The 26,966-nt window shown below is 35.9% G+C and overlaps 1 protein-coding gene across 1 annotated transcript; it reads left to right on the top strand.

Annotated features, from left to right (window-relative positions):
• The first annotated feature begins 370 nt into the window (after positions 1-370).
• On the top strand, positions 371-23,389 carry LOC129256703 (coiled-coil domain-containing protein 77-like). Its single transcript, XM_054894867.2, has 10 exons — positions 371-1,863; positions 2,192-2,355; positions 2,676-2,800; positions 4,560-4,673; positions 8,538-8,659; positions 13,498-13,592; positions 16,816-17,035; positions 17,830-17,955; positions 18,385-18,537; positions 18,895-23,389. Exons 1-10 carry the CDS (start codon positions 1,531-1,533, stop codon positions 19,039-19,041), a joined length of 1,599 nt encoding a protein of 532 aa, XP_054750842.1. The 5' UTR covers positions 371-1,530; the 3' UTR covers positions 19,042-23,389.
• Positions 23,390-26,966: the final 3,577 nt, after the last annotated feature.

The raw sequence follows: 26,966 nt of genomic DNA, 5'->3' as shown, positions 1-26,966 counted from the left end.
CATAACTTAGGAAGTATATGGACCTAGTTCATGTAACTTGGACATAAGGTTAATAAAGTATTATTGAACATCCTGCCTGAGTTTCTGGTCACATGACTAAGGTCAAAGGTCATTTAGGGTCAATGAACTTTGGCCAATTTGAGGGTTGAATTACCATCATAACTTTGAAAGTTTATGGATCTGATTCATGAAACCTGGACATTAATCAAGTATCACTGAACATCGTGTGCAAGTTTCGGGTCACATGATCAAGGTCATTTAAGGTCAATGAACTTTGGCCAAGTTAGGGGAATCACCTTCAAAATCTTAACCTTCATCATAGGAAGTAAATGGACCTAGTTCATGAAACTTGGATATAAGGGTAATCAAGTATTACATCCTGCCTGAGTTTCAGGTCACATGACCAAGGTCAAAGGTCATTTAGGGTCAATGAACTTACATTATGCTGGGGTAATCAAATAAAGATCTTAACAAAGGTTAAGGTTTTTAAATATAACTCTGAAAGTATATGGATTTAATTCATGAAACTTGGACATAAGAGTAATCAAACAGTGAACATCCTGTGTGAGTTTCAGGTCACATGACCAAGGTCAATGAACTTTGGCAGTGTTGGGGTATTTATTGAATTGCCGTCATAACTTTTTAAGTTATGGATCTAGTTCATGAATTGTGGACATAAGGGTAATCAAGTATCACTGATCGTCTTGCACAAGTCTTCGGTCACATGATCAAGGTCAAATGTCATTTATGGTCAATGAACATAGAGTATGCTACTATATCGAATCGTGTAATGCAGGCAAGACTGCCAGAGGTGCTCCATTTGTATTTAAATAAAATTTATCTATTCTGTAAAACAGGTGATGCATTTTTTTTTGTGGGTCAGCGGAACTGTGTGCATGCGGGGTAACTTTGGCATTGTGGTCTAAACTTACTCTGCTGCGCCCCATTGGTTTAAACCATGCCAAAGTAACCTTGTGCAGTACAGACCCACTTTACCCCACATGATAACGCTGACCTTCTGTATTCCAGCATACGTGTACCTCTGTGTATAGATCAGTGCCAACATTGACATTCAGAAATCTTATTTTATTTTTCCATCTTTTTTTGGTGAAAAAGAAATTTAATTGATTTTTTTGCTTAAATGTTTCTGCAACTTAAGCAACCAACTACATAGAGTCTATGCAAAAGTAGTTAGAGTACATGGCTTGCCCTCTTTCAATGAGAGCTTGTGAATTCTTATAAATGTAATCATGATAGCAATGAAATGTGCTTTGCTTATCAGGTAATTATTTTAACTCCATGAAAATATTGATTGTAATTGGTTGTCAAGTAATGTGACCACAGTAGTTGCCATAATGCAAAAGTTGTAAACCAGTATGTACATTGTAACTCTTTATAAATTTGTGTTTTTCCTATCAAAATGTTTGAGCATTGGGAAATAGGCATTTTGAATGAAAAGCAAACATGTTCACCTTGTATGGGAGATTATTTCCAACCTTTGTTTTTCCTTGTTTTAAATCTGTTTAGCCTATGGATGTATCTTATCGATCTCTGCAAGAATTTACAGTGATGGCTCAGACTCCCTATTCAACCTATCGACCCTCCTCCCGACGTTCATCATCTAAAAAAGCAAGGAAGGATGCTACTGTTATTCATTTTGAAAATGCAGACATTCCAAGTGTATTTGTAGAAGATGATGTAGATGAAGGACCTCCAATCCCAACAGTCAATGAGAGACTTGGTCATCTAAGACCATCCAGAGAACTTCTTGAGTATTACAGAAGAAAAATAGCTGAGTTTGATGGAGAACATCAAGATATGATGAAGAAACTGGATCAATATAAGACCACATATGAACGACAGGTACATGTAGGTTTAAATGGACCATGTCAGAAAATAACAAAGTTCAGGAAGAATTCTTTATATCATGAGTTTTCTCGATTCAAAATATGTATCCAAATGTAATAACAGTCACTATACTATCCAGTTGCATTTAATTGAGAATTTCATGTTCTGTTTATGTCATTGTAATGTTGGTTTGTTTTTACATTGCTTTTTCTTGGAATGTTTAGATTTCCCATGAAATGCAGTGTTACAATTTATCAGAAATACAAAAGGTTGAAAGAAAAAAGAAGCTTATAAGCTTATTTAACATACTTTATTTGCAACCATTTACTATATCCATTGGCAGCACAAAATGCAGTGGGATTTACGACAGCGTGAAGAAGAGATTGCAGAGCTGCAGAAGGCTCTTAGTGATATGCAGGTATATCTCTTCCAAGAAAGAGAGCAAGTACTCAGACTGTATGCCGAGAATGACAGATTAAAAATTAGAGAGCTTGAAGACAGGAAAAGGTAAACTAGCATTGTGCATCTAAGTTTCTGTCAAAATAACAAACACAATACAGGCAAATTTTGATTATAATCATTGGTCATTACACAGTGATTTCTTTGACTTATGCTACATGTAGGTATTAAATACAAATAAAGTTTGCTTCAATTGTATTTAGATTTTTAAGAAAATATATATGAAAATATATTGTATGGCAATGCAGATTGAGTTTTCAGGACAAGCATTTTATGTTTAATTTCATTTCATTTTTGACATGTTTTAAAGGTATCTGAAATTCATGAGGTTTCTAATGATCCAGACTGTCATATTTGATTGATCTTAGGATCCAGCACCTGCTTGCATTGAATGGTCCAGGTGAACCTGAGGTAACCTATTTCCACAAGGAACCACCAGCTAGGGCTGTAGTAAAGCAGCATCATCCTACCAAGAGATATCCACATCCAGAAGGTAGGTATTACACAGATTGTCATCAAACTATGATTCAACTCTGATTTATACTCAATCAGGTTTGGTAGATTTAGTGACTTTTATCAAGCAGTCAATGAAAGTTAAGGCAGACATTATGATTTCATTTGTATTGATGATGTTTATATAGAAGGATTAATACTGTGGATATGAATCATTACAGGTGACAATAGGAGATAATACATTTTAATCATTTTTGTCTCGCCCACCAGAGGTGAAGGCGAGACTTAGGGATCCAAATGTCAGTCCGTCGTCTCGTCCGTCCGTCACAAACCTAATGACACATAACTCCACGTCGCTTTTCAACCAAACTTGGATGGTAGATGGAGTTGGGGGATCTGCATGTTATGCTGCAGTCGGAGGTCACATGGGAAGGTCAAAGGTCATTTTCAGAATTTCAGGTCAACGTTAAAGTTTACATGCAAGACTCTCTTATGACACCTAACTCTGCAACCGTAAGTCACTTTTCAACCAAACTTGAATGGTAGATGAACTTGGGGGACCTGCATGTTATGCTGCAGTCGGAGGTCACATGATAAGGTCAAAGGTCATTTTCAGGTCAACGTTAAAGTTTACATGCAAGACTCTCTTATGACAACTAACTCCGCAACCGTAGGTCACTTTTCAACCAAACTTGGATGGTAAATGGACTTGGGGGACCTGCATGTTATGCTGCAGTCGGAGGTCAAATGGTAAGGTCAAAGGTCATTTTCAGGTCAACGTTAAACTTTACATGCAAGACTCTCTTATGACACCTAACTCTGCAACCGTAAGTCGCTTTTCAACCAAACTTGGATGGTAGATGGACTTGGGGGACCTGCATGTTATGCTGCAGTCGGAGGTCACATGATAAGGTCAAAGGTCATTTTCAGGTCAACGTTAAAGTTTACATGCAAGACTCTCTTATGACAACTAACTCCGCAACCGTAGGTCACTTTTCAACAAAACTTGGATGGTAGATGTACTTAGGCGACCTGCATGTTATGCTGCAGTCGGAGGTCACATGGTAAGGTCAAAGGTCATTTTCAGGTCAACATTAAAGTTTACGTGCAAGGCTCTTATGACAAGTGTTATTCCATCCCAGTTATTTCACAATGAAGTTTCGATACAATTCTGTTGCGTGCCCTCGCAAATCACGATATTTCTGGTTATTTTCAAGTGGGCGAGACACAAAATCTCTTTTGCCTTGATACTGTAGTCCAACCTCTCTTATCTTTGGGGGGGGGGGGAAACCAACATTTGTTGTCTTGAGTTATGGAGAGCGCCATCAGTCTACAATGGCTGACTTCGCAAAGCAGTGATGATGGAATTTCATTGACTCACTCTCTTTTTTCCAAGACCTGCTTAATACATTCCTCAATGATTTAAGTAGTTGAATTATTCCAAGGGTTTGGCAATAAATTAATTTAATTTCCATAAAATTTTACCATAATTTCACTGACAGCAGTGAAATAGTTTCAGTGTACGCCACCTACATATACAACAGAATGAACAGATTACATGTAGCTACCGTTGGGAAGGCAGCTGCACGTATTAAACATAGGGTCTCCCATATCCAACCAAATCCCTTATCCGGAGTAGTGCTGGTCCCAACATATACAGATAAGAGAGATCGGACTGTTCATGCTTGTTTGTTCTCCTGGTGCAATTATTAAGTAGTCTTCATGTTCCCTATGGGTTATATTTACTAATATTTTAAGAATTCGGATTAATTTTTGTTTTACTTGTTTTTTTATACCAGGTGAGAAGCTTGGTTTACAATCTGTCATGCCCCTTCAGAGTAGTTCAACAGCCAATGTGAGAGCAGCAGTATCTAGACCAACCTCTGCTAAACCAGCAAAGAAGAACCTCACTAGTAAGAACTTTTCATTTATTCAGTTTATTCATTTATTTCATTTCCAGGCAAGATGATAAGTGTCTCTGTCACAAGAATACGGCGTGAATGAATTGTTTACTGTGAATTGGAGACAAAAAAGACGTAATTGGACTTTGGACTGACCTGTGAACAATGATCTGGACTGATTCATTCATATGCGGGGGGTGTATAAAAGCATTGATTCAGGAAATTTTTTAAATTGAAACAATAAACTGAAAGTTATTTCATGTAATTTCTTTTGACATAGTCAAAGAAATCAAAGGGGGAATGAATAGTCATACTTTCATTTGTGAGAAACAGACCCTTGATGTTCAATGCAGTAAGGTCCAGTTGTATAAGTGTGGCATTGAGAGTTGTAGATTTTCTGCATTTTTGGTCACTAATAACTAGGTCAACTTTTGCGATTTTAGAAGACGTGATTCCTGACGAACAATCGAATCATTCGATTGTTTTTTCAGGAAATAATTGAATGGTAAAAATGACATTCGTCCCAGGCCTAAACAACATGATCACTTGTTTATGTTTTGCCTCATCCAAGCCACTTGTGGTTTTGTTCCCACTCTTTCTGTAATGTATACTTCTGGGGCCCATTTCATAAAAAGTTGCTATAAATTCTTTCGCAGCCAGAGGCTGAATTATGGAATCTTTTACAAATAAAAAATATAAACATTACATACCGGTAAACATCATAAATAATTACATAATGCAAAATTAAAATACTAATATGATATCCAAAAACAAACTATGAGTACAGGATATCATGCATTAAAAGAAAACAAATTAAACACAGAGACTCAGAGTTTACCTTAGAGAGAGTGACAGAGAAAGGGACAGGGACAGAGAGAGACAGTTACACATGGACAGAGAGAAAGAGAAACATGGACAGAGGGGGAGAGGGGGGAGGAGCGAGGAAGGGGGGGGGGGCTGAAAGTGAAGCCTTTATATCAAGTTAGTACATTAAAAAAAAGGAAAAAATAGTTTACACATGTGACAGACCAAATCATGACAACAAGTCTCGGTTTGATTCACTTTATGGAGTGAGTGCACTTTAACATTTCCGATGTGATGTTTTGACAATAAATTTATCATAACCATGATCAAATGTGAATTGAATGATGTTCTTCCAATTTCAGTTTGGTGAAGTTGTATTCATTTTATTATGCATGGTTTCCCTCAGTGTTGGTGAGGGTCTTGCCCGGGGGGGCCACTTACATTGACGAGTGGATACCATGCGCGACCAAAAAAAACACGTAAAAAGGATGTCTTTTTCAAGATAGGGCACGTTACGTACGTAACGTGATAAGGGTGTCAAAAACACAAAAATAATTAAAAAAGGGTATCTATTTCGCTATAGGAAAGCTACGTGTTTAGGGTCAAATTTGCGGGGATGATGAAACAAAATTAAAATGTTTTATAAAGGATGTCGTTTTTGCCCCAACACTATACGTGTTTAGAGTCCGATTTGCGCGAGCTGTGGAACTTGGGTCAGGGCCGTACTAAACCAATGTGTAAAACCGACGACCGACGGACCCGTGACATAACAATAAAATATCGCTGTACTTGCAGGGGTTCATTTCAGGGAATACTTGCCAAGAGTATCGTTTTGTTGCCAGTACTTGTTAAGGGTAGGGTTTTACACGCCAATTCTTGTTAAGGGGTGCATTTTCAGAATATGGAAAATACGTGTTTAGGGTGCTTTTCGAGACCCCATGGTCGCGCATGGTATCCACTCGTCAATGGAAGTTGCCCCCCCTTGTGCTTTTATTTCAGGAAATGTCATTGACCCTTGTTCATTTTAAAATGTACCTCTAACTTTAAAGGTAAATTCCAGTTCTGGTAACGATCTCAAAATTTCTTTTTACAGAATCTAATATAATGACCACCCAAGTGTCTGTTTGTATGAATAAAAAATATGTGCCAAAGGATTCTGGAAGAAATTGTGTAATTGCCGAGAAATAACCAAAATAAGCGCGGATTCGGTCACTTCCGTCGGGTCTTTATTCCAGCAATAATAATACACTGTCCCACGTGTGCCTATCTGTGTTGGCAATCTTCAGTGTGATCGTATTTCAGCTTAGATTTTATGATTTCACAGAGTTCAGTTTATGTAACTGTACCAGATCTAGATCCATGATGATATAGTAATACTTTACCTTGGTTTTACAGACTTTCTCACAAAATCAGTGTTTTACTGCAACTACGTTCATTTAGCTTTAAGTCTAAAAATGAACAAGTCTCAAGTAAAACAAAGGTGTGAAAAGGATCATGAGTAAATTTTTTGTATCTCCTTTGAAACAAAGGCTTGAGTTTGTCCTTTTTAATCCACAGAAAAGTTCCACCAGAGTTGATACTTTACAATTTGTCATGATACATTAATTTCAATATGCATGTGATGACCACTTAAACTGCCATTAGACCACCTAAAGTTTAGTCCAGGGTGCCCGGCTGACTTCCAAAAATTAAAATTAATCGAGAGGCCTGGAAAAGGTCATAAAATTTTGCGGCGCAACTTTTTTGCAGTTTGGAAATATCTCGCAAAGTGTCGAGAGGGGGGGGGGTGGGCATCATTGCTCGGACATGGTTTTTATGATTGGGAGCCATGATGATATTACATACTTAATCACAGGTCTACATAATGAGCAGAACAGATATATAGTGATAACAGAATTTCTAGATTTTACAGAGCATGGAACATCTGTTAACAGCATATTAATATACAAATAGCGAATAGGCATGAGTGTGATGGTGCGAGATTTCGCATGAGGTGAAAGAAAGATGCTCTATTCAACGAGGCATTAGCCGAGTTGAATAGAGCGTTTTTTTCTTTCACTGTATGAGAAATCTCGCACCATTGCATGAATAAAAATATTCGCTATTTGTGTTGTACAACGCCTCAGAATTTAGCGAAAATATGAAAAAAAAAGAGTATATCCCTATAGTAATCTATGAAAAGGGAGCAAAAATACTGAAAGCGGAAGGCAAAATCCCACAAGCGCACATGACCTTGGGCAGCATTGCGCATTTACGCGCATTGCACCTTCATTTTTACTGAGCACAATGAATTAAATTGTATTGTGACGTCACCTAAAGCCATGCAATGGTACATTTTGGATTGTACGTCTTTTGTACAAATGTTTGACATTCAGCCTCCCATTTGCTAGCGTACAACAAGCTAAGTAGGCGTTGTACAATATAAATTGTGCTATACTGGTACTTAAATTGGGTTGGTACACTAGCAGGGTTCCCAGCCCATCAGGGAAATCAGGGAAAATTATTTAACTTTTTCCAGTCAGGGAAAAATCAGGTAATTTAATTAAAACATACCTCAAATCAGGCAAAATGCCTCAAATGTGGGAAAAATCAGGGAATTTTGATCGGCCAAAAGTCGAAAGCTCGGTAGTCAGTCAGACTCTGTTATATTTTGTTGCATTTAAAAAAAATAAAAATTGAATGACTGGATAAATTATCATCAGGGAACCCTGATTAAAAGAGTAGTTACATCTTCTATGTTTTCATGTTTAAGATAAAGTTTTCAGACTAGGGAGGCCATTTCATATTACTATTCATGAAGTCATGTATGTCTGTAATATTTAGTTGCATGCTAAATAAGATTCGTCATTTTCGATCGCCATCAGCTAAAGTTACCAAATTATTTTTAATATTTTCTTTAAGTTGCCTAAGTGAAAGCAATTTTTCAGACCAGACAGTGCAAAACATTAAACATGTAACTCTTAAAGTAAATTTTTGCCCAAGTCTAGTGATTAAAGTGATTTGATTTGATCTGATTCACCTGAACTTCAAGATTAGTAATTCCTTCTCCCCTTGTGTATTATGTGCATGTAGATAAGAAGAAATCCAACGAGAATGTAGACATAAAGGAAAAACAAGATGTAGAAGTATTACTGCTTCAGATTGAAGCTTTACAGAGTCAGATGGCAGACCAAGCAAGAGTATCAAAAGACCAGGTAAGTGAGATGTTAAACCTTGCCAAAGTTATCTTATGGCACACAGTTCCTACAAACCCATTCTAACCTGTGCATCATTTGTATTATGAATGTTTCGTTTCATTGGACATTTTTGTTCTTTGAAAATGGCTCTATATTTATTAATTCAATATTTGGAATGAATTGTGAATTTGAAGGGGTATTAAGCAGGGACTCGGTTTTATATTTATGAGGGGAGCAATAAAAAGCTCTCCTAGAACTTTTAAGGAGAGCGGTAGAGGAGCACTGCAAAAAGCTCTTCTTCAACATACAAGGGGAGCTTTTTGTCCAATTAACAAAACAGATGGAGGAAATATATGTACTAAGTTACAATCAACAACCAAAAGGAAGGAAACAATCGAATATGCAATATTTATAATTGTTTTACAATGTATTGTAATTAGATTGTAAAACCTGTTTGAGTGAGGTTTTGACTTTGGCTAAAAGTTAAGTCACTGACAATTTTTTTTTTTCGGGGGCTCCATTTTAATTTTTTTGTCAAATTTTGGGGCTAATTTTGCATTTTGGGGGCTCTTTTTAAATGCTACTTTTTTGTATTTTCAGGAATACCTGTTCACTTATTAATGAATTATTACTTTTTGTTAAATATTGTATGATTTTTTAAGTTATTTTTTCATGCTTAGAATCTTGGATGTGGGTGTGTGGCACTGTGCGTGTATGTGTGACTGTGAGTTGGACTTGGATGTAAATGAATTCAATATCTAATTTCTACTCCGTCTATTCCAGTACAATACCCTGTACTCGGCCATGTACATGTAATAAAGGCCCACACACCCTAACTTTTCCTGAAGTTCTTTGAAAACGCAGATCTCCACGAAAATTGCATTTCTCTATGGGGGAGTCTAAATTTGGTGAGAATGTATTCATTAAGAACTTAAATATACATGACAATGAAGAAATCATCAAACTTTATTGGCAGTTTTGAATAATATACCTGAAATGTAAACTCTGTCTGAAACAGAAAATCACCATCATTGAGGCCTTTACTGAGCGAATTGTCCCCCAGAGCTCTGGCAGAGAGACAGAGCTCCGACTGGCTACATGCGCCAATGCGTTCGTGCGTGAGCCTGCCGCCGGCCTTGTAAAATAGATGGAGCTTTGTTTGATGATTTATTTTCTGATATTTACCTCATCCTCTAGAAAAAGAAAAATTATTTTTTAGTTATAATTAATAAATAAGGTAACTTATTTTGGATGTTAATAGGCCGTTTTGAAAAGCAAAGCCGAATGACAACTCACCAATGCTAGGTTACTAGACTCTGAATTGTGATATCTGTAGGGGAAACACGTGCATTAGAAATTGCACATGGTGCGTGGTAGTCATAATGGACCCCTATACATGCAACAGTTTCCCGACCGTTGCGTTGATTTTTTTTTCCATACCTGGTACCATGTGTATGGAAATACGTGGTACAGAAAAAAAGACGCAAAATTTGAAACTGCGCTCCTCGCTATTTTCAAGGCTTATTCATGATTTTGAGTGTGGATATTTGATGATTTTTAAATGGTATGCGGAGCTCGAACATATGGCGTTAGTGGGCCGTTGAGTTGTTATCACTCGGCAATGATTTTGGGTGATTTCGAGGGCGACTTAAGGCATTTCCGCGCAGCTCAGCGATCACGAGGCGCGCTATTAATCGCGCTACCTAAAATGGATTAAGGCGCGCATGTAGCGCGCGATCGCTCTCGCGCGCCTTAAAATCGAGTCCCTGATTAAGATATTGCAGAAATTTATTATGTCCTTTGTATATTTATAGTTTTCTATTGTTATGAATTGTATTTTCTATCTTTTGTGTATGTATTTGAATGCCAAGCTAAGTTTCTTTGTAATATGCTCTCATTCAGAGACAAATAAAAATAATCTTGAATCTTTATTGGTAAGTCTATTACCAAGCATTAATGCTGGAATATCTTGAGTATAATTATTGAGATGAAAGTTAAGATGATAGAACAGACCCATTATTCTTGCACCAAAATGCTTAAAAGAGAGCGAAGATAAGGTTACAGACTTGAACATTTTGGTAATACCGTATGGGCACTAGTATTCAACCCAGCATAATTCAAAGATTTTGACAAATTCCCCCAAATATTTAGAAATAGGGAATTTATCTTAATTTCATACCTTTGTTATTTCCAGTGTAATCTGTTGTCGGTATTTTCTTTATCAATCTGTCGACTGTATGCGCGGAGGATCGAATTATGCGGCGATGACCTTTTGCACTGAAATGCACTAGTATTCAACCTAGTGATGATAGATGGCTAATTTCAAAATGGTCTAGATTGCTAAATTAGATCTAGATTTATGTAAGTCTCTGGCTTTGATTAATTCCCTGTTTGGTCTCATCTCAATTGGTCTAGTCCATAGTCGGATGGGACAAGGGCAGATTGAAAGACAGGGCCATCTTTCATCGCTAGGTTGAATACTATAGTGCCGACGGATTGAATACTAGTGCCAAAAACCATCGCCATATAATTAGATCGCCCGCGCACACAGTCGACGGGTTGAAGAAAAAAATAACGGAAAAAGAATAACCAGCATTTGCTCTTGGAAATAAGACGGGTCTGAAATTCAGGTAAATTCTATATTTCTATATATTTGAGGAAACTCTCCAAACGGGTTGAATACTAGTGCCCTTACATACCATGGAGCTATTAACAAATAGAGATCTGGCTCTCTGGAAGCTTTGCTTCATGCGCGGCACAGCTAATCCCCTCACAGCAGGGTGGTCCATCATGGCACTTTCACACTTACACTGCAGGCGCAGGCCGCTCGTAAATCAGCCCTAAATCAGATAGGGAAAGTTGATGATCAAATGCAATTTAAGATGCTGATATTCGGACCCAAGGGGTAATATTGATATAAATAAAATTTACAGATCATAATCAACAAAATATCATATAATTTAGGTCTAGATCTATCTCTTCAAATGCGTCAATTATAGTATTTTTCCGAAACGGTCCGGAGCAGAGGCCTGTACTGTCTGAATGTGATGCCGGAGCTCTGAGCTATCACACTCACCTTCAACTTACACAAATAGGAGTACATGGGGCACTGGAGGATACTCGACGATGCGACAATCACCATAGAAATGCCCCGCAGGTTCATCGTTATATTTTCAAGGCGAACATGACCGAATAAATAATCTTAGCATCAAAATCAAGTTCGTAGTATGCTTTTTTCCCTCATTATAATTTCTAAGACAGGAGCTTACAGGAAAAGGTTCAAATAAAGCAAGAAAGACAGACATACATAAATGACTAATATCCATCTTTCTCGGTACGTACTGTTGGCTGGGTTGAATCAGATTGTAACCTATGAGGTATATCGTCCTTCGCCAGAAGGAAGCGATAACAAAGGATTAACAGAGGAACTGGCAGAAGGATCTCCTGCTGTGTTAATAGCTCCATGGTAATGCAATCCGACATTCTTATCCGGACACGTTGGGACCAGCACCAATTCGGATCTTGGAGACCCAATATTAAATACATGGAGCTGCCTCCCCAATGGTAGCTCCATGTAATCTATTGTAGTGGGCGTACACAGACAGTATTTCACTGCTGTCAGTGCAAATTATAGGCTTTTTTTACGGAAATGCAATCGATTGGAAGCCAAAACTCTTGGATAATTTACCAGCTGAAATGATTAAAGGAGAATGAAACTCTTGGAGCAAGTTAGTTTTTGTGAAAGCAGAAAAATCAAAGAATAAGATCAACAAAAGTTTGAGTAAAATAGGACTAGCAATAGAAGAGTTATGAGCATTTGAATGTCGAGATCACTAATGCTATGGAGATCCTCCCATTGGCAATGCGACCAAGATCTATGATGTCACAGATGAACAACTCTCCCCTTTTGGACACTGAAAATATACCCCAAAACATCTCTTTTTGCTCATTCTAATCATATGACAAACGATTCATCAATGATATAATGTTTTGAAACCTCTGTACTTGTCCCCTCATAAAGAGAACACCTCACCTTGTGATAGACTCTATAAAAGTGAGAATATAAGTGAAATAAGTACTAAAGTAATGAGGGAGTGTGACATCACAGATCTTGGTCGCATTGCCAATGGGAGGATCTACATGGCATTAGTGATCTCAATATTCAAATGCTCATAACTTTCTTATTATTCATTCAATCTTCCTCAAACTTTCAACAATATGTTTCTTTGATTTTTCTCTTTGATATGGATTCAGCTGGTTTCAAGGGTTTCATTCTCCTTTAAGGAAAATATCGAGCATACCTCGAAAGAAAGAGAATGACTTGATGAAACTAAGTTTGAAAATTGGATCATTGCAGCTTCGCAAAGTCAGCCATTGTTATCCTGACTGTAGGCTCAAACATGATAGATGGCACTGTCTGTAATGCAAGACGAGGCCTGAGCGAGACGTGTTGTTTTTTTCCCCGATATGAAAAAGATTGTGCTTTGCACTGATTTACTGGAAAATTATCAAGTCAGTTCTTTCGCTGATTTGGGTAAGATATTTTTATAAAAGATAATGTGGTTGTAGGTAGACTATATTGGAAAATGTATGTAATCATAGTAAGTTTGCATAGGAATTATGATTTTAGATTGAAATCTCATTTCCCCACGTACTAGATTGAAGAAAAAAAATCTCGGCAAGTGTGCTTCCGGATGATACATGTAGAAAGGGGAGGCCGGATAAGAGAGGTCGGACTGTATAAATAATTTGCTATTGTGGAATTGCCTTGCGCATTTATACTACATGTACATATAGATGTTTCTCAAGAGTTTGTATAGATGGTAGATAACATTTTGTTTGATTTGTATATTTAGGTAGATGCATTGATAGAAGACAGGAGAGTAAGAATGGAAGAGATGCAGACAGTGATAGAAAGAGATCAAAGTAAAGTACAAGCTTTAGAAGACAGGTAAGTCTATTATACACAGACTTTATTCCTATTGACAAGAATTAAGAAGACAATAATATCACCGACATTGCATTCTAAATGTGAATAGGCAACACAAAAATGTGTACTCTGATTTTCAATTAGAACTTATCAATACTGTTCAGGAGGTCAGGATGGTCAAATTTCAGTCTTCAGTCCAAAAAATTAAAAAAACTTGGATGTACACATCAAAACTAGTTGGAGTTTCATAAAGCTGTTCAATAGTTACAAATGAATTTGAAAATGACTGGTGACCATTGTTTGTGTGCAATCTGATAGGGGTAACTGACTTAGCATTCCAGTCATTGTATGTAACAACATGAAACACATACCTAAATCACCATTTTTGACAGTTTAATTATACAGTATTAGATCCATAATTTGTATTTTGTGGGAATACATTGCAATTTTTTTCTTCCTGACACCCAACAAGTATAACACTAAAAATTTCATCAAAATAGGTTGCAAAATAAGATAGTCATGACAGTTTAAAGTTTCGCTTAATTTCACAAAACAGTTACATGCACATCCTGGCCAGTGTGCAAATGAATGGACTGATGACATCACTCACTATTTCTTTTGTATTTTATTATGTGAAATATGAAATTTTTTTATTTTCTCCTTGAACATGTGGAATTACCATTGTTTTAACTTTTTATGGTTCAGTCAAGTTATTCCTTACTGTCAAAACTGAAATATTATACAATTCAAGCAGTAAAAAAAACAAAAAGAAATAGTGAGGGTCATCACAGATTCTCTAATTTGCATATCACAGAGTTGTGCTTAAAACTGTTTTGTGAAAAATACGCAAAACCTTCAAATGTCATAACTTTCTTATTTTACATCCGATTTTGATGAAACTTTCAGCATTAATCTTGTTTTATTTTTCTCTATTGATTCAAATCAAATTTTTTTTCTATTGATTCAAATCAACATTTTTCTGGTGTGGACTTAACCTTTAACCCTTATTAAACTGGGGGGGGGGGTCAATTTGACCACCCTTGACAAATTTCGCTGCTACGCCGTCGCACATATTTTTTTGACTGTGCCGCTTGCTGACTTTTTACTTTTAAGTCTTGCGTATCTTTTGAAACCAAATTTGCGACGCCAGGACACATGGTTCCGAAGTGACGCAATATTTTGTAAGCGCATGCTGGTCCCAAAATTGGTAAAAAACGTGATTCCGTGTATAAAGTCAAAGCAAATTGTGTTTTTCAACAAAAAATCATAAATGTATGATTTTTTTTAACTTTTGTTGCTTTAGATGGATTTATTTCATGTCAGGGTTCCCAAAGTCATGGAAAATCCTGGAAAAATTTGTGGTCATGGAAAGCCAGGGAATAGTCAGGGAATTTGGAAAATTTGTGAAAAGTCATGAAAAGTGGATTTTGGTCAGGGAATAGTCATGGAATTGCATTTACCTCTTGGCTATGGCAGCTTTCCAGTTTGTTGTGTCTTGCAACCCAAATACTCTGTGATCATACCATGCTATTATAATTGGTGTTCATGATTTCCATTTTTCCCAGTTTTGTGACATCCCAAATTCTACATAACTCCTGGGATGTCACGGGAAGTCATGGAAATCAGCAATTTAGTCATGGAAAAGTCATGGAATTCTGTTTTCAAAGTTCTAAAAAAAAACAATAAAAACAAAGGTTTGTAAGAACAAAAAATACATAAGAATTAAAAAAACAATAAGATCCATAGGAAATTAATTATTTTTCGGCAATTCTTATGTAGATTTGTTTAAGAAATGTAAAAATGTATATGTTCACCAAAAATTAGCATTCTACTAGCTATATAAAGTGAGTGTAAGGTAAAAACGTACATCAAAAACCAAAATTAGGGCAAATTTCATCCACTTATTTGCGTAACTAATTGATAAAAATATAAACAATTAATTTTTTGAAAATTTTACTATACAGTCTTGTAGTTTACATCCAGCTATTTGCGCGTGCAAATTTTCACGGCGATCGCGCTATCAATGGCCGAGTTAGTGCGCCAACTACTTTAATGACTGCTATTTTTAATGACTTCATTTGATTTATTTTTTGTTTCTAGTCCTCTTTTTTGTCACCTTCTTACAATAGTGGGAGGGTAATTATGTTTCAACAGACTAGCCAACTTTAATCCCCTATTTATTAAGTCACATTCTATGGTAGTGAACATTCGTCAGTTAGTAACTTCATTTAAAAGCTGAGAACCTGGTAGGGTTATTTATTATCCAAAATATGTATGCATGCTCATTTTAAAATTCATAGATACACTAAGTGGAGCTGCATGTCATAGTGCCATCAGTGGTCATGTGATGAGGTCAAAGGTATTTGAGATCATGTGTTAAAGTTTACTTTCAGGACTTCTCTGCACATATTGCAATGGCAACTTAACTTTGGTGATGTATGGACTGGGGTACATTCATGTTATTATACCTTCATGGATCACATGGTAAGGTCAACTCAAAGGTCATTTCAGGTCAGATGTTAAAGTTTACTTCCAAGATTCTCTTATGACAAAGAGCTTTACAACTGTCACTAACTTTCCACCTAAACTTAGGTTGTATACACTAAGGGGACCTGCATGTTATGGTGCCGTTGGAGTTTATGTTATAAAGTCAAAGACTGTTTTGGCACTTACCGGCAATTTTTTTTTCTTCAAAATGTTGTATTTTCCTTTACTCACTAACACTTCTTCAAAACTCTTTTCTCTTATTTTTTTCTTCTAAATAATAAGCTCATTATGACACTTCATTTTCTATAGCCCTCAGCTAGACTGCACCCACAAACACATTTAACCTTCACACATGTAAAATATCATTGCAGTATTCTCTCTCATATTAAAAGGTTGGAGTAGGTGCAGGAGAAGGTGAAAGGGAATAGCATTTCATGAAATACCCCTTCTCATATTTTATATGGTATGACATTCTGTACCAGATATTTCGCAATGAGTGGATACAAGTGGGTGAGACACAATATCGTTAATGCCTTGTTAGGCTTTAGAACCCATGAATGAAAGACTAACATTTCCTTCCTAACAACTCCCTGCATTAACTAACAAATCATGTGTAATAAAGCTATCATTGTGAAGGCTAAGTGCTTGATAACGTTATTAGCTTTTTGTCCCCTCCTATTCCTTAACAATGATTCCTTGTTCGCTCTGCTTTGTCCTGATTCAAATGTATTTTTTTTCTTTTTATCTGAAAATACAGACTCCATCAAACTCAGAATCTCCTGTATGACAGCACAAGGGATTACCTGCAGTTGAAGTATGAGAGCCGAGCAGAGGAAAAGAGATGGATGGGAGAGAAAGATAAACTCCTCCAAGAACTTGATAGATGTAAAGAACAATTGAATGTATCTAAAGATGATGTTTTACATGTATCTGATCATGCACTGGAGCAGAGACAAGCTCAAACCATAGAGATTGAGGTGAGAGTATTTCAGTTCAAAATTCATTGAATTAAATGAATTTCAAGAGGGACATCAAAATATTGAGGTACATTTTGTTCATGGAATATATGTAGAACAAAATTTACCTACCTTGTATTAAGAATGAGAACATGTTGAATGAAATCTTAATATCTGTAACTCAAAATGTAGTTCTATTTCATAAGGACCATCCATGAATGTACACAAGATACATTCACAAAACTCTTTTTGTGTGAAAGATGCAATCTGAAATTTAAATATTTAGGGGTAAAATTTACAATAAAAGAATTCTAAAAATTAAGAATATCAGGGTCTCGTAACACAAAGGGTTGCGATTGATCCTAAACTTTATTTTCATGATTGATTGTATATTGTAGTCAATGGAATCAACCATAGAAAAATGTTCTACGATAAGCTTTGTGTTATGGGCACCAGGTCCCTGATATCTAAGAAAGAAATAAAGAAATTTTATCATGGAAAATCATTGCTGGATGGTGCTTAGTTTGACTAACCATCAAATTGGAATTTTCACTAAGAATCATTCAATGGATATATGATGATACAGTCACTAAAAGTTTTGCTTGATTGGAATGTTAAAATGATTGTCCAATTAAAAGAAATAACATCATTAAACCGTTTCCCTAACTGTAAACAGGCTCTGATTACTACATGGTATTGCATGTAAGCATGTAGAAAAACTCAGCTTATAACAGTTGCCATTGTGGTTTTCTTTTTTTTTCATTTTCTTTGTTATCAATGCCATTGTCTTTTCCTTTCAAACATCTTGTTTATAGGCTTTAGAGAATCAGCTTCAACAAGCTCAGAAGCTGAGTGATATGTATAGAGAACAAGTGATCACTTTAGAATCTGAGTTAGCAGCTATCAGAGAGAAAGAAGATGTTAGTAAAGAAGCTTTTAAGGTAATACATTTCTTGTAAATACGAAATAAATCACTGTAATGTTTATTGATTTTTATTAGTTGCACAAAGCACTTACAAGCACTAGAAATGATGCATTCATTAGTTTCAAAACTCATCAAGACATCTAAAGGTGCAGTACATGCAGTAGGTAGTAATGGGATATGTTGGGATGCAGTATATTTTTTGTCACTCCACAGTAGTTATTTGCACATAAATATAATATTTTCTGATCATATGTATTAAATTCATGGATGAAAAATTACATCTTATTCTTAACTTCAATTTATCATTGTGTGACTATACAGGAATATATGGATTAGTATATGCATTGCAGTGTTAAAAAAAAGAGATAGAATCACAAATGTAACTGTGATAACCTTCTTAGTTTAGAGGTTGCCTGTGGCATTATTTTTTTGTCTTAATCTAAAGGGACGAACAGAGAAACTTAGTAGACGTCTTCAGCTGATGAATCAGAGATATGAGGCTCTTGAGAAGAGACGTAATCTAGAGGTAGAAGGTTTCAAGAATGATATCAAAACTCTTAGGGGTAGACTCAAAGATGTAGAGAAACAACTATTCAAGGTAAGCCTAATTACATAGAAATTAATTTTGCTGCCTTATGATAACAGCCTGTGATGCTTCTTAAGAAAATAAGATCAAAAGTTCTGGCATATTATATCCATTGATGTTTCTCTTTAAGTGCACTAAATGCAAATAGTTGATATTCATATACTTTTTTCGATGACAAGAAAATAGGCTGCAGACTGAAGTAGTAGTAGTGTATCCTTTATGTAAAATACTCTATTGAACCGCATGTATTGTAATGTCCTTATTGTTATTTTTTCTAAATATAATATCTTGTCTCTTGTAAACAAATTGCTGAGATGTTTGTGTTTATTGTTGATTGTTGATATGTTTCTTCATGTTGTTTTTTATCAGGTGACCCTTGGATTTGGTGAGGATGGTGATATGAGAATGCTTCGTGATGTTCATACAACAGCAAAGAAATCTAAAGAAATGCAAGGAGAATTACACAGACTTAAAGCAATGATCTATGGCATGGAAAATGACATCAGAAGATTATAATAACTAGAAAGAAGCGAGTGGTAGAATTTGTGTTAAAATTATCTAGATATTGGTTGTGATGAGTAACTAGTGCCTAGACTGAGAGATGAAAACAGCTACTACACAAAGCAGATATACTTGAAATGTATTACTGAATTGTCTCATATTGTATGACTTCAAATCACACTTGAACTATAATAATATAAATAATATATCAACTTGGGAGTTCAAGTGTGTTAAACACATAACTGTATTGGTTAGATCATGTTCAGAGGAAACACTGCTAGGTATTCATCAATCAGATTACACCTTAGATATGTATGCAGTGGTGCTTGAGCATGACTTCAATTATATCTGATTCCCTCAGGTTTATTAAGTTGCAAATTTGAAAGTAAAGGGTCAGCGAACGGCATGGTAAAAAAAATGTGCATGCCGGCAAAGTGACGAAATTTGTTGAAGGGGGTCAAATTGACCCCCCTCAAACTTAGGGTTAAGTTTAATCATTCATAATGGCTGACCTTGTAGACGACAGAAATTACTCTGACTGAACAGGAATATGAACTCAGACCATAAATCCAATGCTCTAACTAACCTCATCATCCATTGTTTTGATATGAGGGCGAATTATGTTAATGATCCATGTCATTTATTTTAAATAATCTAAATACAATATGCACATCATTCTGTATGTAACACAGAATCGCCTGAGATGTGTTTAATGGAACTTTTCCTTAGGTTACTTGTGCCCTGGTTTTATATCATCTTATTTCATATTATCTACCTATTAGAAAATAGAAGCTACACTTCATTTCTGGAACCCATTTCATAAAGAGTTACAGCTATTAGTATCCCGTAATTAGTAACCATCTGGAATAAAGTTATTGGAAATGGTTTTTTGACTGATTTGAGTAGGTATAGGTGTCAACATTTACCAAAAAAAGCTAGGAGGAATACGGGTTGGGGAAAGTGCTTTTTTTCAAGGTCAAAGGTCAATGACCCTTTTAAATATACTGTATCATGATATCTCCCAGATAAAATATTACAGGTTGGTGATCATGGTGTCAAAATGCACAGATTCTTACAAGAGGATCAAATAAAAAAATTAAGTACCTACAATGCTCATTCACCCATGAAATTCAAGGTCAAGGCCTTTCAAAGGTCAATTACCTTTTTTTTTTACATAATATACCATATACGGTATAATGGTATCTCTGAGATGAAAAGGTGCAGGTTGGTGATCTTCGTGTCAAAATGCACAGATTCTTACAAGAAGATCAAATGAAATCAGATCAAGTACCTACAATGCTCATTCACCAATTGTACTAGAATTCGCACATGTATAATTGCCATATTTATCTGACTCTGACCTTCTGACCTTTACTTAATTTTCACTGATATTTTGGAAAGGGTTCATTGACCTCTGACCCCTAAATACATTCTCCATGACCTTCATTATTTCACACTGAAATCATGAAACCTCCATGTTTTCGTAAATAAAGAGGCTTTAATAGGAGGTAATAATAATTTGTGAACAAATTTTCGGCATTACTCCTATGTGTATTAAGATCGCATGCTCGATCTTTAATGAAAATCATAAGTCAGAAAAAATTGGAACCAGTGGGATTCGAACCTGTCATCTACTGCTTGCCGGGCAGCGACTCAACCACCAGGCTATTCTGGTTCACGGCTAAGTCACGATGAACTTGAATACAAATACCCTCTATCCTCTTCTTTCTGACTCATTGATATATGTACAAATGCTGTCCGCCGTGGACAATAGATAGTAAATAAAGAGGCTTTACTAGGAGGTAATAATAATTTGTGAACAAATTTTTGGCATTACTCCTATGTGTATTAAGATCGCATGCTCGATCTTTAATGAAAATCATAAGTCAGAAAAAATTGGAACCAGTGGGATTCGAACCTGTCATCTACTGCTTGCCGGGCAGCGACTCAACCACCAGGCTATTCTGGTTCACGGCTAAGTCACGATGAACTTGAATACAAATACCCTCTATCCTCTTCTTTCTGACTCATTGATATATGTACAAATGCTGTCCGCCGTGGACAATAGATAGTAAATAAAGAGGCTTTACTAGGAGGTAATAATAATTTGTGAACAAATTTTTGGCATTACTCCTATGTGTATTAAGATCGCATGCTCGATCTTTAATGAAAATCATAAGTCAGAAAAAATTGGAACCAGTGGGATTCGAACCTGTCATCTACTGCTTGCCGGGCAGCGACTCAACCACCAGGCTATTCTGGTTCACGGCTAAGTCACGATGAACTTGAATACAAATACCCTCTATCCTCTTCTTTCTGACTCATTGATATATGTACAAATGCTGTCCGCCGTGGACAATAGATAGTAAATAAAGAGGCTTTACTAGGAGGTAATAATAATTTGTGAACAAATTTTTGGCATTACTCCTATGTGTATTAAGATCGCATGCTCGATCTTTAATGAAAATCATAAGTCAGAAAAAATTGGAACCAGTGGGATTCGAACCTGTCATCTACTGCTTGCCGGGCAGCGACTCAACCACCAGGCTATTCTGGTTCACGGCTAAGTCACGATGAACTTGAATACAAATACCCTCTATCCTCTTCTTTCTGACTCATTGATATATGTACAAATGCTGTCCGCCGTGGACAATAGATAGTAAATAAAGAGGCTTTACTAGGAGGTAATAATAATTTGTGAACAAATTTTTGGCATTACTCCTATGTGTATTAAGATCGCATGCTCGACCTTTAATGAAAATCATAAGTCAGAAAAAATTGGAACCAGTGGGATTCGAACCTGTCATCTACTGCTTGCCGGGCAGCGACTCAACCACCAGGCTATTCTGGTTCACGGCTAAGTCACGATGAACTTGAATACAAATACCCTCTATCCTCTTCATTCTGACTCATTGATATGCAAATGCCGTCCGCCGATCATGATCATGATCATGATAAAGAGGCTTTAATAGGAGGTAATAATAATTTGTGAACAAATTTTCGGCATTACTCCTATGTGTATTAATATCGCATGCATGTGCCTTTTCATCTCAGAGATTCCATTATACAGTATGGTATATGATGTAAAACGGTCATTGAGCTTTGAAAAGCTTTGACCTTGAATTTTATTGGTGAATGTGCATTCTAGGTACTTAAATTTATTTTATTTGATCTTCTTGTAAGAATCTGTACATTTTGACACCATGATCACCAGCCTGTACTTTATCATCTCAGAGATACCATTATACGATATGGTATATAATGTAAAAAAAGGTCATTGACCTTTGAAAGGCTTTGACCTTGAATTTTAGTGGTGAATGTGCATTCTAGGTAATTAATTTTATTCTATTTTATATTCTGGTAAGAATTTGTGCATTTGACACCATTATCACCAACCTGTGCCTTTCGCTCTCAGAGATACCATTATACAGTATATATGAAAAGGTCATTGACCTTTGACCTTGAAAAACCCGTATTCCTCCTAACTTTTTTTGGTAAATGTTGACACCCATACCTACTCAAATCAGTTGAAAAACCATTTCCAATAATTTTATTCCAGATTGGCTATTTTGGGGTCTAATTTAGGGATAATATATGCAAACTCTGTCATTATGATAACTACCATGGTAACGGGGCTCAAAATCCAATCACTATCAAGGTTACCATGGTAGCAACCAAAGTTGTAAATCATTATGAAAGGATTCCTCTGTAACACACAGCTCAGTAATTGATCATATAGTTGATGTGTATGCTTAATTGCACGTAATGATCAGTGTCATCAAGCATCAACCTTATGATGAAATCTTTTGTTACAAGTCCCTAGCGTACACAACTAATGGTTGGCAATCTATGCTATAGTCAAAATAAGAGGATATTCATGCTGAATATATTATGTTAAGATAAGCTGAAGTACGGTGTAAGTTCAAGATATTCATATTTACCATTAGAAAGAAAGTTAGAATTAATGATTGATTAAGCTCAGTAAGTTCAGTTCTCAATTACAACCCCAGTGCTGAGAAATTCAATAATTTGATTTCCAATTTTGTACTCCTGAATACAGATATATAAAGCTTACCAATAAATATGTAATGCAGCCCCATGTCTTTCATATAGTGAAGATACGGTACATGTTAGGTCAAATATATATATATATAAACTGAATAAATACAATTCATGTACAGTGTAGATATTGTCTGACATTTAAAACATGTAAAAGTATTGTGACCAATTTTTAAACATAAACAGCTTTTGAAACAAACTTTGTTATAAATTCATTAATTCAGTGTGAATGCTGTTTTTAGAGTTTAATGGGCACTCTGGCCTTAGATGATTATTGATCAAATAAATTACTCGCCAACAATTATTTTGAAATGTGATGAAAAATTATTTCCCGGAATTTAATGACTCCCCTTCCCCCCACCATAGGACAGCCAAAAATGCTTGGCCTGGTTTGGGTAAATGTGTCCCAGAAAATAAAAACATATATATACACTGCTCAAAAGTTAGTGTTGAACCCAAAATACACTCCTTTATGAAGCTCCTTGTTCATGCCGACTGTTGAATGTAGACAACAACAATGTTCGGTGAGCACAGAGAAACAAACTTTATTGAATGTAATATAATATCACCTGACTTCACAATTAATTATCTAAAACATGGCAGGACTTGAACACTAAAATATTTTTATTTCCTGGTCGGGTTCACTAACTTTTGAGCACCACTGTATAGTCCCCTCTGTCCATCCTTCCTCTCCATTTGTATGATGTAATATTATCTCCTCTTCCTATCTCTCTTTTCTTTTCTCTCTCTACCCCTCTCTTCTTCTCCTTCCTACTCTATCATGTCTATTGTAAATTAATTCCCACTCCTGCCCCCCTTTCCATGTTATGTTTAACCAGGTGATTACTAAATCCTTTAATACCCATTGATCTAATTCCTCTGGGCCTGGAATCACATTGTCCATGTAAAAAGTCAAAATAAAATATTGAATTCATTCTTTATATGACTATTTTATGCTCCTTCCCATTGAGCTTACCCTAAATAGCAACAACCCACTCCAAGTGTATTGTATTTAACCCATAGCATACTAAAAATTCAATTCCTGTAAAAAGCCTCCAGCCACAGTCAGACGGCAGGTCCCAAGAAAGTGGCTTCTTTCATCCAAGTGATATTCATGACTTGAAATGTTTTGCATATTTAATGAGCTTGATGCGGACCAAAACACCTCTTTTCATTCTGTCATTGCTGCTCTAATTGTGCATCAAATTTCATGAATTTGGTATCATTGTAAAGAAGAAGAATCATTCTTTCAGGTCATGTGTTTGAATTTATTCAAACATTTTGTAATATAGGTTAAAATTTTGATCTAAAATATGCTACAAAATAATTATTTTCACCTCACAAAAGCTGCTATTTTCACACTTTATTTTTGTTTGAGCCCAAATGATTTTTAGATCATGATAAAGCTGAATATGTATGCTTTAAAATGATATAGGTTTCAAAATAAGAATTGGTTTAATCGGGTCAAGATCACACTTTTCATTTGCCAAGTACATAAAGCAGCTTGAAAACAAGAATAGTGCACTCTGATTGGTCAAAGAGACCACACACTGGTAAATTCTAACGGTTCCAGTGCCTGGGTTCATGGGAAGGTCACACTTCCCATGTGGTAATCTCCTCAAATACCCCGCGCCTGTTGTTCTGTGAACCTTATCCAGCCAATCAGAGCTCTGGATTTCATGCAAGTACAAAATTTCAGAAATCTCGTCTTGTACCTTGGTGGGAAAAGTGTGATCTTGACCCGATTAAAAGGTGCCGCATATCAAGAGTGGCATTGTGAGAAAGTACAGAAGTTCAGCTTTATGGTGATATAGATATCATTGAGGCTCAAAATAAAAAGTTTTGCACAATTTGCAAAAGAAAACAGAGGAAGAAAATTCAGTTTTGAGGCACATTTTCAGGCCAGAAATTTACTTATTTAACAAAATATTGTATACAAAATAAATGACCAATATGAAAGAGTAACATTTACACTAACTGATGGTGCAATAATATTTCATTTAACTTGAGGTTTAAAACAGGTAAATTCTTAGACAAAGAAAATCTCACGAATCACGAGATTTTGCCAGGAGGATTCTGCCACGAGATGATTTGGATGAATCTGGCCTTTTTGCTCATTAGCATAGGGACCTGCGGTCTGACTGGCCAGACTGCAGAGCCCTATGCTAATGAGCAAATATGCAAGATTTAGATTTAATCTAACCCTCATAGCTGAATTCAGCCTCACTGCAGAACTTGTGAATTATGAGACTTTTTTCTCAAAGAATTTAACCACTTTTTATATCTTCAAGTGATATCAAATATTGTTGCATCATTGGAAATAAATTTTGAATGAAATTTGATAAATAAGTGAATTATAGGCCTGAAAGGATGTCTCAAAATGGAATTTTCTTCCTCTGTTTTCTCTAGCAAATTCTGCAAGACTTTTTATTTTGAGCCCAAATAATATTGTTATCATCGTAAAGCTCATTATCTGTACTTTCTCACAATGTCACTCTTGATATGTGGCACCTTGGAAATGGGTCACGATCAATAACATGGGTCAGGAACAATAAAATACAAGACAAGATTTTTGAAATTTCTTAGTCGACCTCTGATTGTCACAAATCGGTATTCTGAACATTGTCATTTCCCTGTCATATCTCTCTAAGTTCCCGCCCATCTTTTCAGAAGCAAACCAATGATAATCATCGTTAGATCCCAGTGGGAGTCCTTCTAGCAAATAGGAAGGCCCTGTGGCAGGTAGGGCGTATCCCCAATACAGTTGCTGTATTAATTACGAAGAGAGACAGAGTTTTGAAACATTTTAGAAGAGAAACGGAAAAAGAAGGAAAACAGAAAAAAAATGAGGAATTAAAATGTAGGGCCTAACTAATTGGAGCATGAAAAAATAATTTTGAAAATTGTCACCCGGGAATTGTCATGGATGATGAGTGAAACTAATACCACAATCTAATCCAAGTAATATCATTATATGCTTGACATTCAGTTGGCAGGGTATCGGGTTATTTGGTACAAAATTTATGACTGCTATCCCCCTGTCATAACTTTTGTCATATCTTTTGCTTGTATAAAAGGGTTACGCACATTTAAAGCCGCATATTTTGTTGCGCGCTATAGAGACAAAATTTATGACAATTTTTGTGACAAAAGTTATGACATCCACCAGAATACCGATTCTCTGAGAAAAGATAAAATATGGAGAAAAGACAATGTTCAGAATACCACCCCAGAGTTCTGATTGGCTGGATAATGTTTCAAAACATGCCCATGTAATTTGAAGAGATTACCACATGTCTACACTTAACACTCAGCATGAACATTGACCAATTGGAGTGCAGTATTCTTGCTTGTAAGCTGCAAAATGTACTTGGCCTATTAATAGGTGGATCCTGACCCATTTAAAACACTTCTTCTTATACTTTATCATATTAATGCTTAGATCTTCAGCTTTATCATGATCTAAAAATCATTTAGGCTCAAAGAGATAAAAAGTGTATAAATGTGTGAAAATAATTATATTGTAGCATGATTTAGATCAAACGTTTTAACTACATCACAAAATTGTAAAAAAAAATCAAGCACATGACCCGAAAGAATGATTCTTCCTCTTTACAATAAAACCAAGATGATGAAATTTGATATATATTTAGAGCAGTAATGACCGAATTGAAAGATGTTTTAGTCAGCGCCCAGCTCATTAAATATGCAAAACCTGTCTAGTCATGAATATGCCTGGAATAAATGAAGCTACTTTTTGAGGACCTGCCGACTGACTGCCTATGGGAACTATGAATTCAATAGGCAATGGGTTAACATGAATTGTATATATCTATATTTCAACACAAACATGTACAAAAATTACCTCAAAACAACTAGTC

The sequence above is a fragment of the Lytechinus pictus genome, chromosome 3 (genome assembly GCF_037042905.1).
Source record: "Lytechinus pictus isolate F3 Inbred chromosome 3, Lp3.0, whole genome shotgun sequence".
NCBI lineage: Eukaryota > Metazoa > Echinodermata > Echinoidea > Temnopleuroida > Toxopneustidae > Lytechinus > Lytechinus pictus.
Note: the sequence above shows the minus strand (reverse complement) of the source record. Positions and strands in the feature narration are given on the sequence as shown.

Bases quoted from the DNA above. Each gene is read 5' to 3' on its own strand.
- LOC129256703 (XM_054894867.2), top strand. From the start codon at position 1,531: ATGGATGTATCTTATCGATCTCTGCAAGAATTTACAGTGATGGCTCAG. The intron at 17,036-17,829 runs GTGAGAGTATTT...TCTTGTTTATAG, and splicing joins CTCAAACCATAGAGATTGAG to GCTTTAGAGAATCAGCTTCA. The intron at 17,956-18,384 runs GTAATACATTTC...CTTAATCTAAAG, and splicing joins TTAGTAAAGAAGCTTTTAAG to GGACGAACAGAGAAACTTAG.